At 41.5% G+C, this 11,712-nt stretch overlaps 1 protein-coding gene across 1 annotated transcript; it reads right to left on the bottom strand.

Annotated features, from left to right (window-relative positions):
- Positions 1-1,240: 1,240 nt before the first annotated feature.
- ZBTB43 (zinc finger and BTB domain containing 43) lies at positions 1,241-10,544 on the bottom strand. Its single transcript, XM_036393959.1, has 2 exons — positions 10,445-10,544; positions 1,241-8,169 (listed from the first exon to the last, which is right to left on the bottom strand). The coding sequence occupies exon 2, from the start codon at positions 8,144-8,146 to the stop codon at positions 6,752-6,754; it is 1,395 nt and encodes a 464-aa protein (XP_036249852.1). The 5' UTR covers positions 8,147-8,169; positions 10,445-10,544; the 3' UTR covers positions 1,241-6,751.
- Positions 10,545-11,712: the final 1,168 nt, after the last annotated feature.

The following is an 11,712-nucleotide window of genomic DNA, read 5'->3' as shown; positions in this document are numbered from 1 at the left end:
TACCCCGATGGGCAATCGCAGATACAGCGAGGGAGCTTTTGGGGGAGGACATCCCCCACTCCAGCTGTTAACTGACACCTTTATTGAGCAAAGAATTAAGACGTTCACCTGTGTTATACTGGCCTTGTCACTCACAGAAATCACTTCAGCAAGCATGTGCTAACTTTTTTTTTGTCTTATCCTGCATTTGCTTGTAGGTCAGGTAGTGCAACGATTCAGTTTCTGAACCAGACAGCTCATGTACTGGTTATCATGTACTACTTGAAAACAGTCAGAGTGACTGGTGCCAGTAGGTCCTGCTGCGATATCCACCCGGTCTAACCAGACACCACATTCTGTCTTCTGGAGGTATGTCTTTCTCTCCCTTTAAGACACAGAACAGAATCTTCATACATTAGGCATGGAATGCTGATCAAATAAAGCAGTGGTCTGGGAAGCATCCTGGCCAGGACACAAATAACAGAGTTAAAGGACACAAACACAAACTGTATTTGTTCACTCAGAGAAAAAGCACTCAAACAACTAATTCTGAACGGGCAGAAAACATTGGGCTCATTATTCCGTGTTCAGTAAGTGTAACCAAAATAGAAAATTAATTTTCTTGTACCATATTCCATTTGAATTTGCTGAAGACTGAGTGTGTTACATAAATATTGACTTCTCCGGGTATTGACTGAACATGCTTTCAATGAGAGCGAGCTCATTTTTTGCTTATGTAGTAAGCAGCGGCTGGGACAGTTCTGCAAGGACTGAGCAGATGGAGGCTAAACAAAATCAAGTGTTCAGTATAAGTACCTAAATTTAGTCAAGGAGAGAAAGAAGCCTCACAGGAAGGTAAGGGGAACTTAATCTTTAGTACTTTTCACAGCATGAAATTTCCTTCCTACTTAGACAAGAAAAAAAAAATCTGTGTTATCTGTACCTACTTCAACTGTACCAAGAGGCCTTTCGGACATGTGGTTGCTGCTACTATGAAGTGAGTGTTCTGGAATTTTCCTATCAGCATGTACATTCTCTATTGTAACTTCAGAGATCACCGTTCTGTAAAAAAACAGTTACAGCAAAACCTGTTTGACAAATTTGAACTAGCATGGAAGCCAATTACCTAAAGCAGCAAACAAATGGGTCTAATTCCACAAATTCATCAAACTTACTGTGTCATAAAAATTAGGTCTTAGTTTAATGTTTTCTTAGACTAGGCTGACATGTTATCATTATTTCAAGAAGACACATTACTAGATACACTTTTTAATATATTTAATAAAGTTATATATCAACAACTTTTGGAATTTGTATTTTGAGCACTTATTTTGGCAAAGTGAAATATTAAATACTAGTACTAGACATGCATTCCTTTCATTCAAGCTTAAGAAAACATTTACAAAGTTGACAGATAACATTTATTAAAACATGTTATAGAAAAAAAGGGGCATGGGACTCTTCTATAAGAAGAAAATATTGAACAGTAAAATTAAATTAAATCCATGCTGTACAATTAGGACAGCAATATTTATAGACAAAACTATCCAACCTCTGCAATACAGGCATAACATCTCACAAAATATCAAGATATGCAAATTTACTATTATAAATGACTTGTTTAGAATAAAAACTTATAGCTCATTAAGGAAGATTCACTTGACTTGCATAAACAGTTACATTTCTGAAAGAAATATGGAATCCCATGAATAAAAAAAAGGAGCAGCAATCGACAGACACAGGCTTCAAGCAAAAATCAGAACTTGCAATTTAATCACATTAAAAATATACCATCTTCTTTTCCAGCATCTTCCCCTAGGCCACTGACAGTTTACAGCTAATAGCTAAAGAAGCCAAGCTACCCAATGAAGCATTTAAAAGACAAAAAACCCCCTAACTTTCCTTTGTTGCTTTGAGAAAGGTCCTAATTCTGTTATAGCAAAACACGGAATGTACTGCTGTGGGCTCTCATAATTCAGAGACAGTCATCTTGCCGGCACCCAGGCAAAAGTATTGAGATTACAAACCCTGATATGCCTCCATTCTTTCACGATCGATAATACTGGAACACTCAACACATCAGCCTTTGATCATCTGCCTTGCTTATGATACGGGAGAGTTTCTCAAGCTTAGACACACCTCAGATGAAAAAAGCTATGACCAAAAACTGTACTGACAATATCTTCTAGGGTCTATCTCCTCACCCATAAAACTAACAAGGAAAGTTTAAAAAATGAAACAACAAAAGAGCACTCTGCAAACCAACACTGGTGTGTGAAATAGGAACTTTCTCTCTCAAAAGGGTTCAATATACACCTAAGCAGATTTTAACCCTGCTAACAGTTGAATTTTTCAGAATGGCAGTTACACAGATTCCATGGTAATTAACATCATAGTTACAAAATGGAATGAAAAGGAACTTAGCTGTAGTATCATTAAGTCTTCTTACCACTGCTAGGACAATGGCTTTGAAGCAGCAGGAAAGTCTGAAAGCCACCTGGGTATACAATATTTCTGGTTTTCAGAAGACACTCACTTTACTACAGCCAACAGCCACATCATCAAAGGTAATGAGGCATATGGAAAGATTAATGAAATTCATCATATACATATGCAGTCATATTATATATATACATATATATATATATATATATGGATTGCTTCCCTCCTCCCCACAAATAAGAAATAATTTTCCATACCTTGAACAAGACCACTCCATTAGCAAAGATCAGAAGCTTGACAGAAGCTGCATCTGTATATCTTGGCTTGCTATGTTCAACTGCACTGGCCACCAGTGGCAGGGACTGCAGGGGTGACACATGGCTAGCGTTTTGCAGGCGGCCCTGCACTAGTCAAAAGAAGTTCAGTGTGCACAAAAAATGGATGCAAGCCAAAATCTCAACCAGAGGTGCACATAATGATTCTGCTTAAATATACTTAAGGAAGAGTGGCAGCTGCTAGCAAGAAGTGCAGGGAGACACATGGAGAAGATACTCCTGGGTACAGGTAGAGAAACTGAAGAGCTGCTCTTGGGAAAACACCTGAAGAAGTCACTGAGAACATGTATAGACACACTCACAGAAGGACACACTCCCTGCCTGAGGAGACTCACTTCTAAGATGACTTTGGCCTACAGCTAAGCCCTGCCAGAGCAGGTACACCTCTGAAATAACTGAGTTCCACAGAAGAACCAAGCTGGAACAGACACATCTCTGAAGGGACTGTGGCCCAGTGTCACCATGAATAGTGACACGGACCAGGCCAAAGCACCAGAGGACCCCCACTAAGAAATGCAAAGCATCAGACAAGGAAGTGTGCATACGACCCCAACCTCCTCTGTGACGTGTCACCTTACTAAAGGAAATGGCAGGAACTGAATACAACTCTTGGTGAAAGCAAGGGAAACTGAGAATACAAAGGCAGGGAGAAGAGGTGTTAGACCTAAGGACTTAAGCTGAGCCTGAGAAAGATGATTTAAGTGATTCCCACCCCCCCCGCCCAGTACCTGAATTGGTGATTAGAAGTTGGACAAAGGGCAATAAACCGAGTTCAAGAAAAACACCACAAGACAACTGTTTCACGTGTGACATGCAAAAGTAAGGATTTTAGACATGTATCTCAAGCTGTCCTTGAATCATCAATCCTCTCAACCTGATCTCAGGACACTCAGATCAGTATTTTCCTGCAATCAACTGGTTTCATGTAAATCAACAGCAGAAAGCCAAGTGCTACAAAAATCTGTGGAGCAACATTTGCTGGACTTTCAAGACAATGCCATAATATGGGGTAAAACAGCAAGAGGCAAATACTAAAAAGCTACTATTCATGCTAAGTCATTAAAAAAGGACATGGTTCTATAATATGATCTACTGAACCTGTTATAAAATCTTTAAAGTGTCGCTCGCAGTACATTTAATTTTAAAGCTTTATTTCAAAGTAATCTAACTGCAAATAGAAGTAACATTAAACCTTGAAATATCCCATATAAAAGTCATTCCAAGCTGGTAAAAGAAACAGTTTTGCTGGCAGCTCTGTAGTATGGTCTGTGTTCAACATTTTTGTTTTTTTTGACCACAGTTTTCAGACTGGTGTTTCCGTCCAGCCTTCTTTATGGTTAAATGGGAAGAGGTACCCTTAACCTTTTTATGCAAAATTAAAGTGACAATTGGAAAGGGGCTGAGAACCAATGTAATATACAAGATCATTCTTGAAATGAGTATGAGAATAAACACGCTGGACATGTTCAAGGCCAGGTTGGATGGGGCTCTGAGCAACCTGGCCTAGTTGAAGGTGTCCATGCCTATGGCAGGAGGGTTGGAAGTCGGTGACCTTCAAAGTCTCCTTCCAACCCAAACCATTCTATGATTCTAATGCCTTCCTTCAAATGTGATGATGGTACTTGCAGAAATGACACCATGTATGTGGTAAGGCCTTGGAGAATGGAAAAACAGGGCCACCGAGTGCGAGAACCCTTTCCTCTACCCTCATGTAAACAGGCAAGCATTATAGTATTTTTAGTATTAAAAAGGACAGTGTTAGCAGTGTGTAAACAAACCATAGAGGGAATATAATCTCTAAGTTTAAAAAACATACTTATTAAGTATTATGGTTTGGTTTTTTTAGTTGCTTTTGTTTTGGGGGGTTTTTTATTTGTTTTTTGGGGTTCTTTTTTGTGGTTTTCTTTTTTTTTTTTTTTTTCCTTTTTTTTTTTGGTTTTGTTTTGCTTAAATACAAAGTGCTATACATTAAGCAGGTTACAGTGTTAGTGAGCAAAATCCCTGTTTCAGTACCTTGATCACAAAGGTTAAACATGGCCACCATGGTATTTGTAGAGTTCAATTAAGTGCTAAGAACAGGAACTCTGTGGTGCTGATTAGTCATGCCCATTGCCAGCAATGGGTTCATTGTACTTGGGAACATCTGTTTCAACAAAATTCCATATGAAAAAATATTTGAATCATTAGAAGATTATTAATTAAGAGCCTCTTAAAAAAAAGTTTTTAAGTAGAATGCCAGTAAAGAAATTACAGTAATTACAGCTCACTGAGTGGAAAACCCTCAGCTTGCAGCAGACATTCACTTTCAGGATACAGTTCAGTTGTATCTTAAGACAATTTGTAACTGGGAGTTCAAAAAAGAATCTGAAGTGTAATAATCTTGGTGTGGTTTTGCTTCACCATACAGGGTCATCTGTTCAGTACATTATCCTGCACACAGCAGTGCCCAATACAGAAATTGGGGTCAGACAGGCTTAGGTCTTTAATGCTGGTTAACTTTTTCCCCATGTGGACAGCACTGTACTTGGTTATCACCTCTTCCTATTGTATTCTATGTATGTTCTTTCCTTGTCATATTTCAGTAAGCTACAAAGAAGCTTTTGCTTACTAAGAAGCAATTGCTTTTGCATTGGACTGCATTAAGCTTTCAACCCCAAAATCCTGTTGTCACCTTTTACAACTGATGCCTTTACTCAATCTGCAGAGCTGGCAGCATCCCTTAGAACTATACACATTCTTCCATCTATCTCCATGAATGAAAGCCCCACACACAGATCCTTATCTTAACATAGAACAAGTGCCACTCCCAGCAAAAATACCAGCTTCAGACATAAGCATGGTACCATGTTCTGCAGTACCATTAGAAGATCCAAATCACATACTTCCTACTTTTTTCCACAAGCAACTTTGAGGAAGCAAACAACTCTGCTTGTGATCATCAGTCACAGTAGTTCAGTACCAAGAATCAGTATTATATACTATTCAAATAGTAAAGAATTAAAAGTATAAATACCTATCAATGACTGTAATTTTCCTAAAGCAGGTTTCTAAAACTAGATAAAAGTTCTCACAGAAGTTTTTGTACCGATAACAAGTCAGTTCATGAATCCAGAGTTTGGTACTTGCTACTGTAGTAAGCCACAAAAATTTGAACAGAAATTTACACTTTAAATATTTGCTTATTTTGACTAAGTTCCAAATGTTACATTTTACTTTAGTTGGTGTCTTATTTTTTAATAAGACATACTTATTACACACACTTCTAGAAGCTCTCACAACATAGTAATTAAAATCTAATGAAGTCAAGTACAGCATTAGACCCTAGAAGAGCAAATAGAAAGAACACTTCAGTATATATTAAGTCTATATAGTGAAAACTGTAAGTGCATTACAGATGCTAAACAGAAATCAGCACAAAATTAGACATTTATTTTACTGAAGATAAATTTAAAAAAAAGAAGATGTATAACTGAAATCTAAACCACCTTTACCACTGCCTTTCATAAAGCAATACAACAAAGGCTACTGAATGGTGCACACTACCTAATGATGCTTCAGCTTGAGGTGGAATTCTCTTTTTCTTCATTTAAATGTGAATCGTATAAGCCAGTTTGGTCATCTTAGTTTTCTTTTCCATTAAGGAGTACTACCCGAATTTCTCGTTCATCTAAGTATTTCCAGGATTTTTGTCAATTTAGAGCTGAGTTTTACTGTGAATTTAGAGGACTTGAAAATACAAGATGGCTTCTAAATACTGCTGTGATTACAATCAATCTCAGACCTTATTTTGCAGGCACATTTCAGATTAACCACATACACTTCCCACAATAAACACCTGAAGTAATATTGCAGGAAGCAAAATACATTTGATCTGTTTATACCAGCACACTTATTAAAACTTTTGTTTTGAGAACATACAATAGCAAGTACCAGACATTATTTGCATAATTAGTTTATTTTTCTTACTTTACTAAACAAACGTAAGCATTAATGTCTTAGTTCATCTCAGTAGTACTCTGCTCAGCTTTCGAAGCCTGATAGGACTTGGTACAAGAGGTCACATGCCGATGAAAACTGTCCCGCCACATAAATCTTTTCCCACAGATGTTACACTCATACGGTTTTATGCCTGTATGAATTTTCATATGGCCTACAAGATGGTGTTTCATTTTGAATTTCTTACCACAGACACCACATCCATAAGGTCGAAGACCAAGGTGCATACTCATATGCCGATCTCTCTGACTTTTGTGTGTAAAGCTTTTTCCACACTGACAAGGATAGAGCTTATCGGCATGGGAGAATCCAGTGAGAGACGTTTCTTCTTTAATCCCAGCAGCCATATCAATGCTTTCACCATAGCCTGCTGCCATCATAAGATCCTGTCTGTGAGCACTTAAATTTCCATCTGCCCTTTCACTGGAAAATTCTTCCATAGACGAGCCATAGAAGTCAACTTGTTCATCATAATTACTTTCATCTGCCTGTTCATCAAATTCTGCTTCCATCTTTTTGTCACCTATGTGAAAATCTTCAACACCTGAAGACTGGATTGAGTGATCTGCCTGGATGGTATTCATGGATTCAGAAACTTGGTGTTCATCATAAGGGTTATCAACGCCTTCACAGTCTTGTTCAAACCTTTCTGGTTTCACATGGATCCATCGCTTGTGAGACATGATACTGGGTTTGCTATACATTGGCCTGCTATACTGGTACTCTGCACTATCACTAGTTCCCTCTTCCCCATCCTGACTGGTCATTCCAGTGCTAAGTCTATCATGTTCTGTTGAAGAATTACTGGGAAGGTACTCGTGTTCTGTCAGCTGACACGGCAGTTCATCTTTAGAGCTCTCTTCTTCGTTTTCGCCGTCTCTTAGTTCCTGCACTTTGTGGAATTCTGTCTGTCCTCCAGAGCCAAGTTCAAAGGTTTCAACAAGGCCATTGTAGCTACTACTGCTTGGGGACTGATGGTCACTGCCATGATTCATCTTCTGACACAGAACTGTTGGGTTTCCCTCAAGCACTTCCGTGCACTTATCCACTACGTGCCACATCTGAAGGAAACTTGCTGCTGTCAGATAACTAACAATTTCTGGCGCAGGCATTACCAGCCGGCCTGTGTAGGTAGACAGAAGAATGTTTTCAAATACTCTGGGATTCATCACATCAGGCAGGACTATTCGTCTGCTGTTTTTCAGGAGAACCTGATCACAGAAATAAGGTGAACTAGCTGCAAGAACAGCTTTATGGGCTCTGAAGAGATGGCCCTGAACCACAATGGACACATCACATAATTGTCCTTGCTGGCGCTGTTGATTTAACTTCTGCAAAATGGTGCTAGAAAAATCTGGAAATTCCACTAGAAAGGAGCTTGACCCAGACTCCATTTCATTACAAATTTAGTGTTGTGCTGTAAGAAGAAAATATAAAATAAAAATAAGAAATAAAATTAGAAATTCTGCTTGGTCAAGTACTGACCTTTCCATTTTCTTCTACTTTTTTTTCTTTTTTCTTAACAGACTCACATGGAACTCAACCTTTTGCCACTGTTGTATTCTCTCAAGTCATCTCACTTCTCTCTTCTGAAAGCTGTACTAAGGCCATAAATTGCTATGCCAGAATATTTTGTTGTGTTTCTTCTCTTCAAGAGGACTCACCTCAAGAGGACTCCTACAGCAGGAGCTACAAACAGCCAACTATCCAATTGGGATAGACTAAGCATTTCAAACATAAGTTTAGGCTAATGAAGCTGTTATTTCATGGAATTATACAGCAGAGTTCTAACTCCAGGATGTCCCACAGTTTGTACCAGCATATGAAAGATTTTATATTTCAAATGCCAACAAAATCATCTCATTTGTCCACCAACAAACACTGATTTTACTCATGAAATATTTCACTTAAGATTAATTTTTCAAAAGCAACTGTATCAACTCACAGGATGACACTGGAAGCACAGGCAGAACCTGACTAAGAGTAAGGTTTATGACCCTTCTCATGTATTTCCCTATTGTTTCACTAACTGAAAGGTGGAACAGCAACAGCTTGTACAGTTTTTAATTCCAAGCTTATTGAGATATTTGGGTTAGGGCTAGGATTATAATGTTCCTTTTAGAGAAATCATACAGAATTTAAAAGGTCAATCAAGAAATTGATACCTTTGCCACACAGAACTTTTCCTGCTTGTTCCTTGTGTATTTGTAACAACATAATAATTACATGACAGAATCCCAGCTAAGAGCTCCCAGATTTTCACATCTGTATTCTCACATAATCCAGATGTCTTACAAAAAGATTAACAGCCCTTTTAGCAGTAATACAACTTTTTCAAATGCATACTTGAAATTTTAAATTGAATTTGAGATAAATTTGCATGTTATTGTAATTTGAAATGGCAGAAGTTTAAATGCCACTATGAAAAACCAACATTAACTGCTTGAGTAAGTTAAACTTGTGCAATTTTTCTATCTGATAATGTGTAAATTGAGTGCTATGGGATTCCTGAGCCATGGAGCAGCAAGTGGTTTCAGTGGTCAAGGTCCATGAAGTTGCCATCCACATAATTGCAGAAGACCACCTTTAAATTTACTGTCTTCAGCGCTCCTCAGGTTCTTTTCCTCAAAGCACCAACCCTCTTCAGAACTGAATCAGCTACCAATACTTTTCCACTGAGCAATGGAATACTGCGCCTGCCAGTTCAATTGTTAATTTTTCTTACCACTTTGCTTAAAACAATTTGACATAATTATTCAAGTATTGCAAGTTATCTTATACCTTGTGTATTTTACATCCATTTTTTGAAACAATCAGATTTTCTTATACAGATGCAGTTCCTTACACCCCTTCAGAATATTCTCAGATTTAAGATTCTATTTTTCAATCTCTGCCTACAAAAAATAAGCCTTCAGAAGATGTTCAACTGAAGTTTAAAAACAGATGCCTGCAGAATTCATACACAACTACTGATAATCTAAACTGCCATCTTTCAGCAGGGAGTCAGCATGTCACCACAAAAACACTTCCAGATGATAGCAAACTTTTTTGTATTTTAAGTTGTCATGCAGACAAAATGTAAGCGACATATTTTCCATTAGCAAAGCCATACAAGTCAAGCAAACCGGTTTTTGAAAGGAGTTTCACTCCCTCCTTCTACAATCTGTTTTGTTTTGCAGTTTTACTCCAAACTCGTACAGAACAAAGTCTTCCTACTTCAATTAACAATAATTTAAAAAGCAATCTCCAGGTTGGAGCATTGAGTAGAACATACAAGTCACATTTACTTTGCTTTAGGATACCGTTACTCCTAACAAGTGCTAGCAGGGAGCTCCTTGCCCTCTCCACGCGCAGGCCCGCAGACCTTGATCATCTCTCACCCTCCCAGCGCCCCCGCGATGCTGCCGCGGCCGCACCGGCGGGGCCCGGCCGGGAGCCGCTCCGGCCGCGGGACCAGACAGGCCACAGCGCCTCCCGCGGCCGCGCGGACCCGCCAATAGGCTCCGGCCGGAGCGGACCCCGGTCCCGGTCGCACCGAGGACACCGACCCGGCCCTACAGAGCGCGGGACCTGCGGCCGCGGGGCGTGGGAAGGCCTCGCGCGCCGCCCCGCTCCAGCGGGGACTCGCGGACCGGGGCCAGCGGCAGCACGGCAGCACGGCCGCCCGGGGTCCACGAGCGGCAGCGTCTCACCTGCGGGTCGCGGCGTCTCTCTCATAGCGGGACGCTGTCGGTGTGGCCCCGGCCCGGCCCTGCCCGCGCCCTCTCCGGCCCGCACCGGAAGCAGCTGCCCCCCTTCCTGCAGGCACTTCCGCGTCCCGGTCACGTGACGCTCGCCAAGCTCTTCCGCTCCCCACCCGCAGGAGCTCTTACCCGGGGCGGTGGCGGTGCCCCCTGCTGGCTCCGTTTGGGAGTGGATGGTTTTGACCGGAGCGCTCAGTAGGAACGGTTCGCACCCCAAAACCCCCTGGGCCGAGCTGTGCTGTCCCGTCCTGTCCTGTCCTGTCTTGTCCCTTTGCGCCGCAGCTGCTCCCCAGGGCAATACTCTCAGCGCTGCTGTGAGCACTGCTAGAAGGGGACCACAGACAGTACAAATGAAGCCCGCCGTCCTCGCCGGGGGCTGGCGCGGCCCGCGTGTTCTGCACAGATCCCTGGTGTGCTGGGGCACGGGATTTGTCCCACCGCCAAGCCGTTCCAACGGGCACGGAGCCAACACACCCGTGTCGGAACCCTTGCACCGCTCGGGCTCGGTCCCGCCCCGCTGCGGCCCGCAGAGGGCGCCGCTCCCCACAGAGGGCCGGCCCTGCCTGCCGGACCCGAAATCCGCCCCTTTCTGCGGGAAAATGTCCCAAATAAACTGATAAAAAATTAGTATTAATTATGCTTCATCTTTAATATTTTTTAAAGAAAACGGACGACAATATCTCAGTTTTTAAATGCATCACACAGACTTCAGCTGGATCGGCCTTCCCGGTCGGTTGGCAGCCGCCGATGCAGCCCGAGCTGGCTCTGTGCGCGCCGGCTCCGCGCACACCTGGGCAGAGCCCCGCGCACACCCTGGCAGCGGCAGCAGCCTCGGCAGAGCTCTCAGAACCGGAGCACAAGGCTCTGTGGGGCAGAGCCGTCCCAGCTCTCAGCTCGTGCCCCTGAAAATCTCACTTGAGTGAAAGCCATAGAGGTTTCCTGTGGCTGAACTGGAGCAAGAGAACGTGCTAAACCCCTGGGGTAGGAGGGAGAGCAAGCTGTTTCATGGAAGCTGAAGGAGTTCTCCTAGACAGAAGTCATCCCCACTTTAGCAAGTACTATATCTGAACAGAATTTGGTGTCTGCCTGTATTTTCAACTCTGGCAGTGCGCATTCACATATTAAGTACATATCTTTCCTACATTAATAGGACTGGAAGTCTAATAAAAACTGTAATACAGAAATGAGAAAAGAGAAGGATGATGTTTAACATAACA

Source organism: Molothrus ater, chromosome 20, assembly GCF_012460135.2.
Source record: "Molothrus ater isolate BHLD 08-10-18 breed brown headed cowbird chromosome 20, BPBGC_Mater_1.1, whole genome shotgun sequence".
NCBI classification, from domain to species: Eukaryota; Metazoa; Chordata; class Aves; order Passeriformes; family Icteridae; genus Molothrus; species Molothrus ater.
This window is presented reverse-complemented; position numbering and strand designations above follow the sequence as displayed.

Bases quoted from the DNA above. Each gene is read 5' to 3' on its own strand.
- ZBTB43 (XM_036393959.1), bottom strand. From the start codon at position 8,146: ATGGAGTCTGGGTCAAGCTCCTTTCTAGTGGAATTTCCAGATTTTTCT.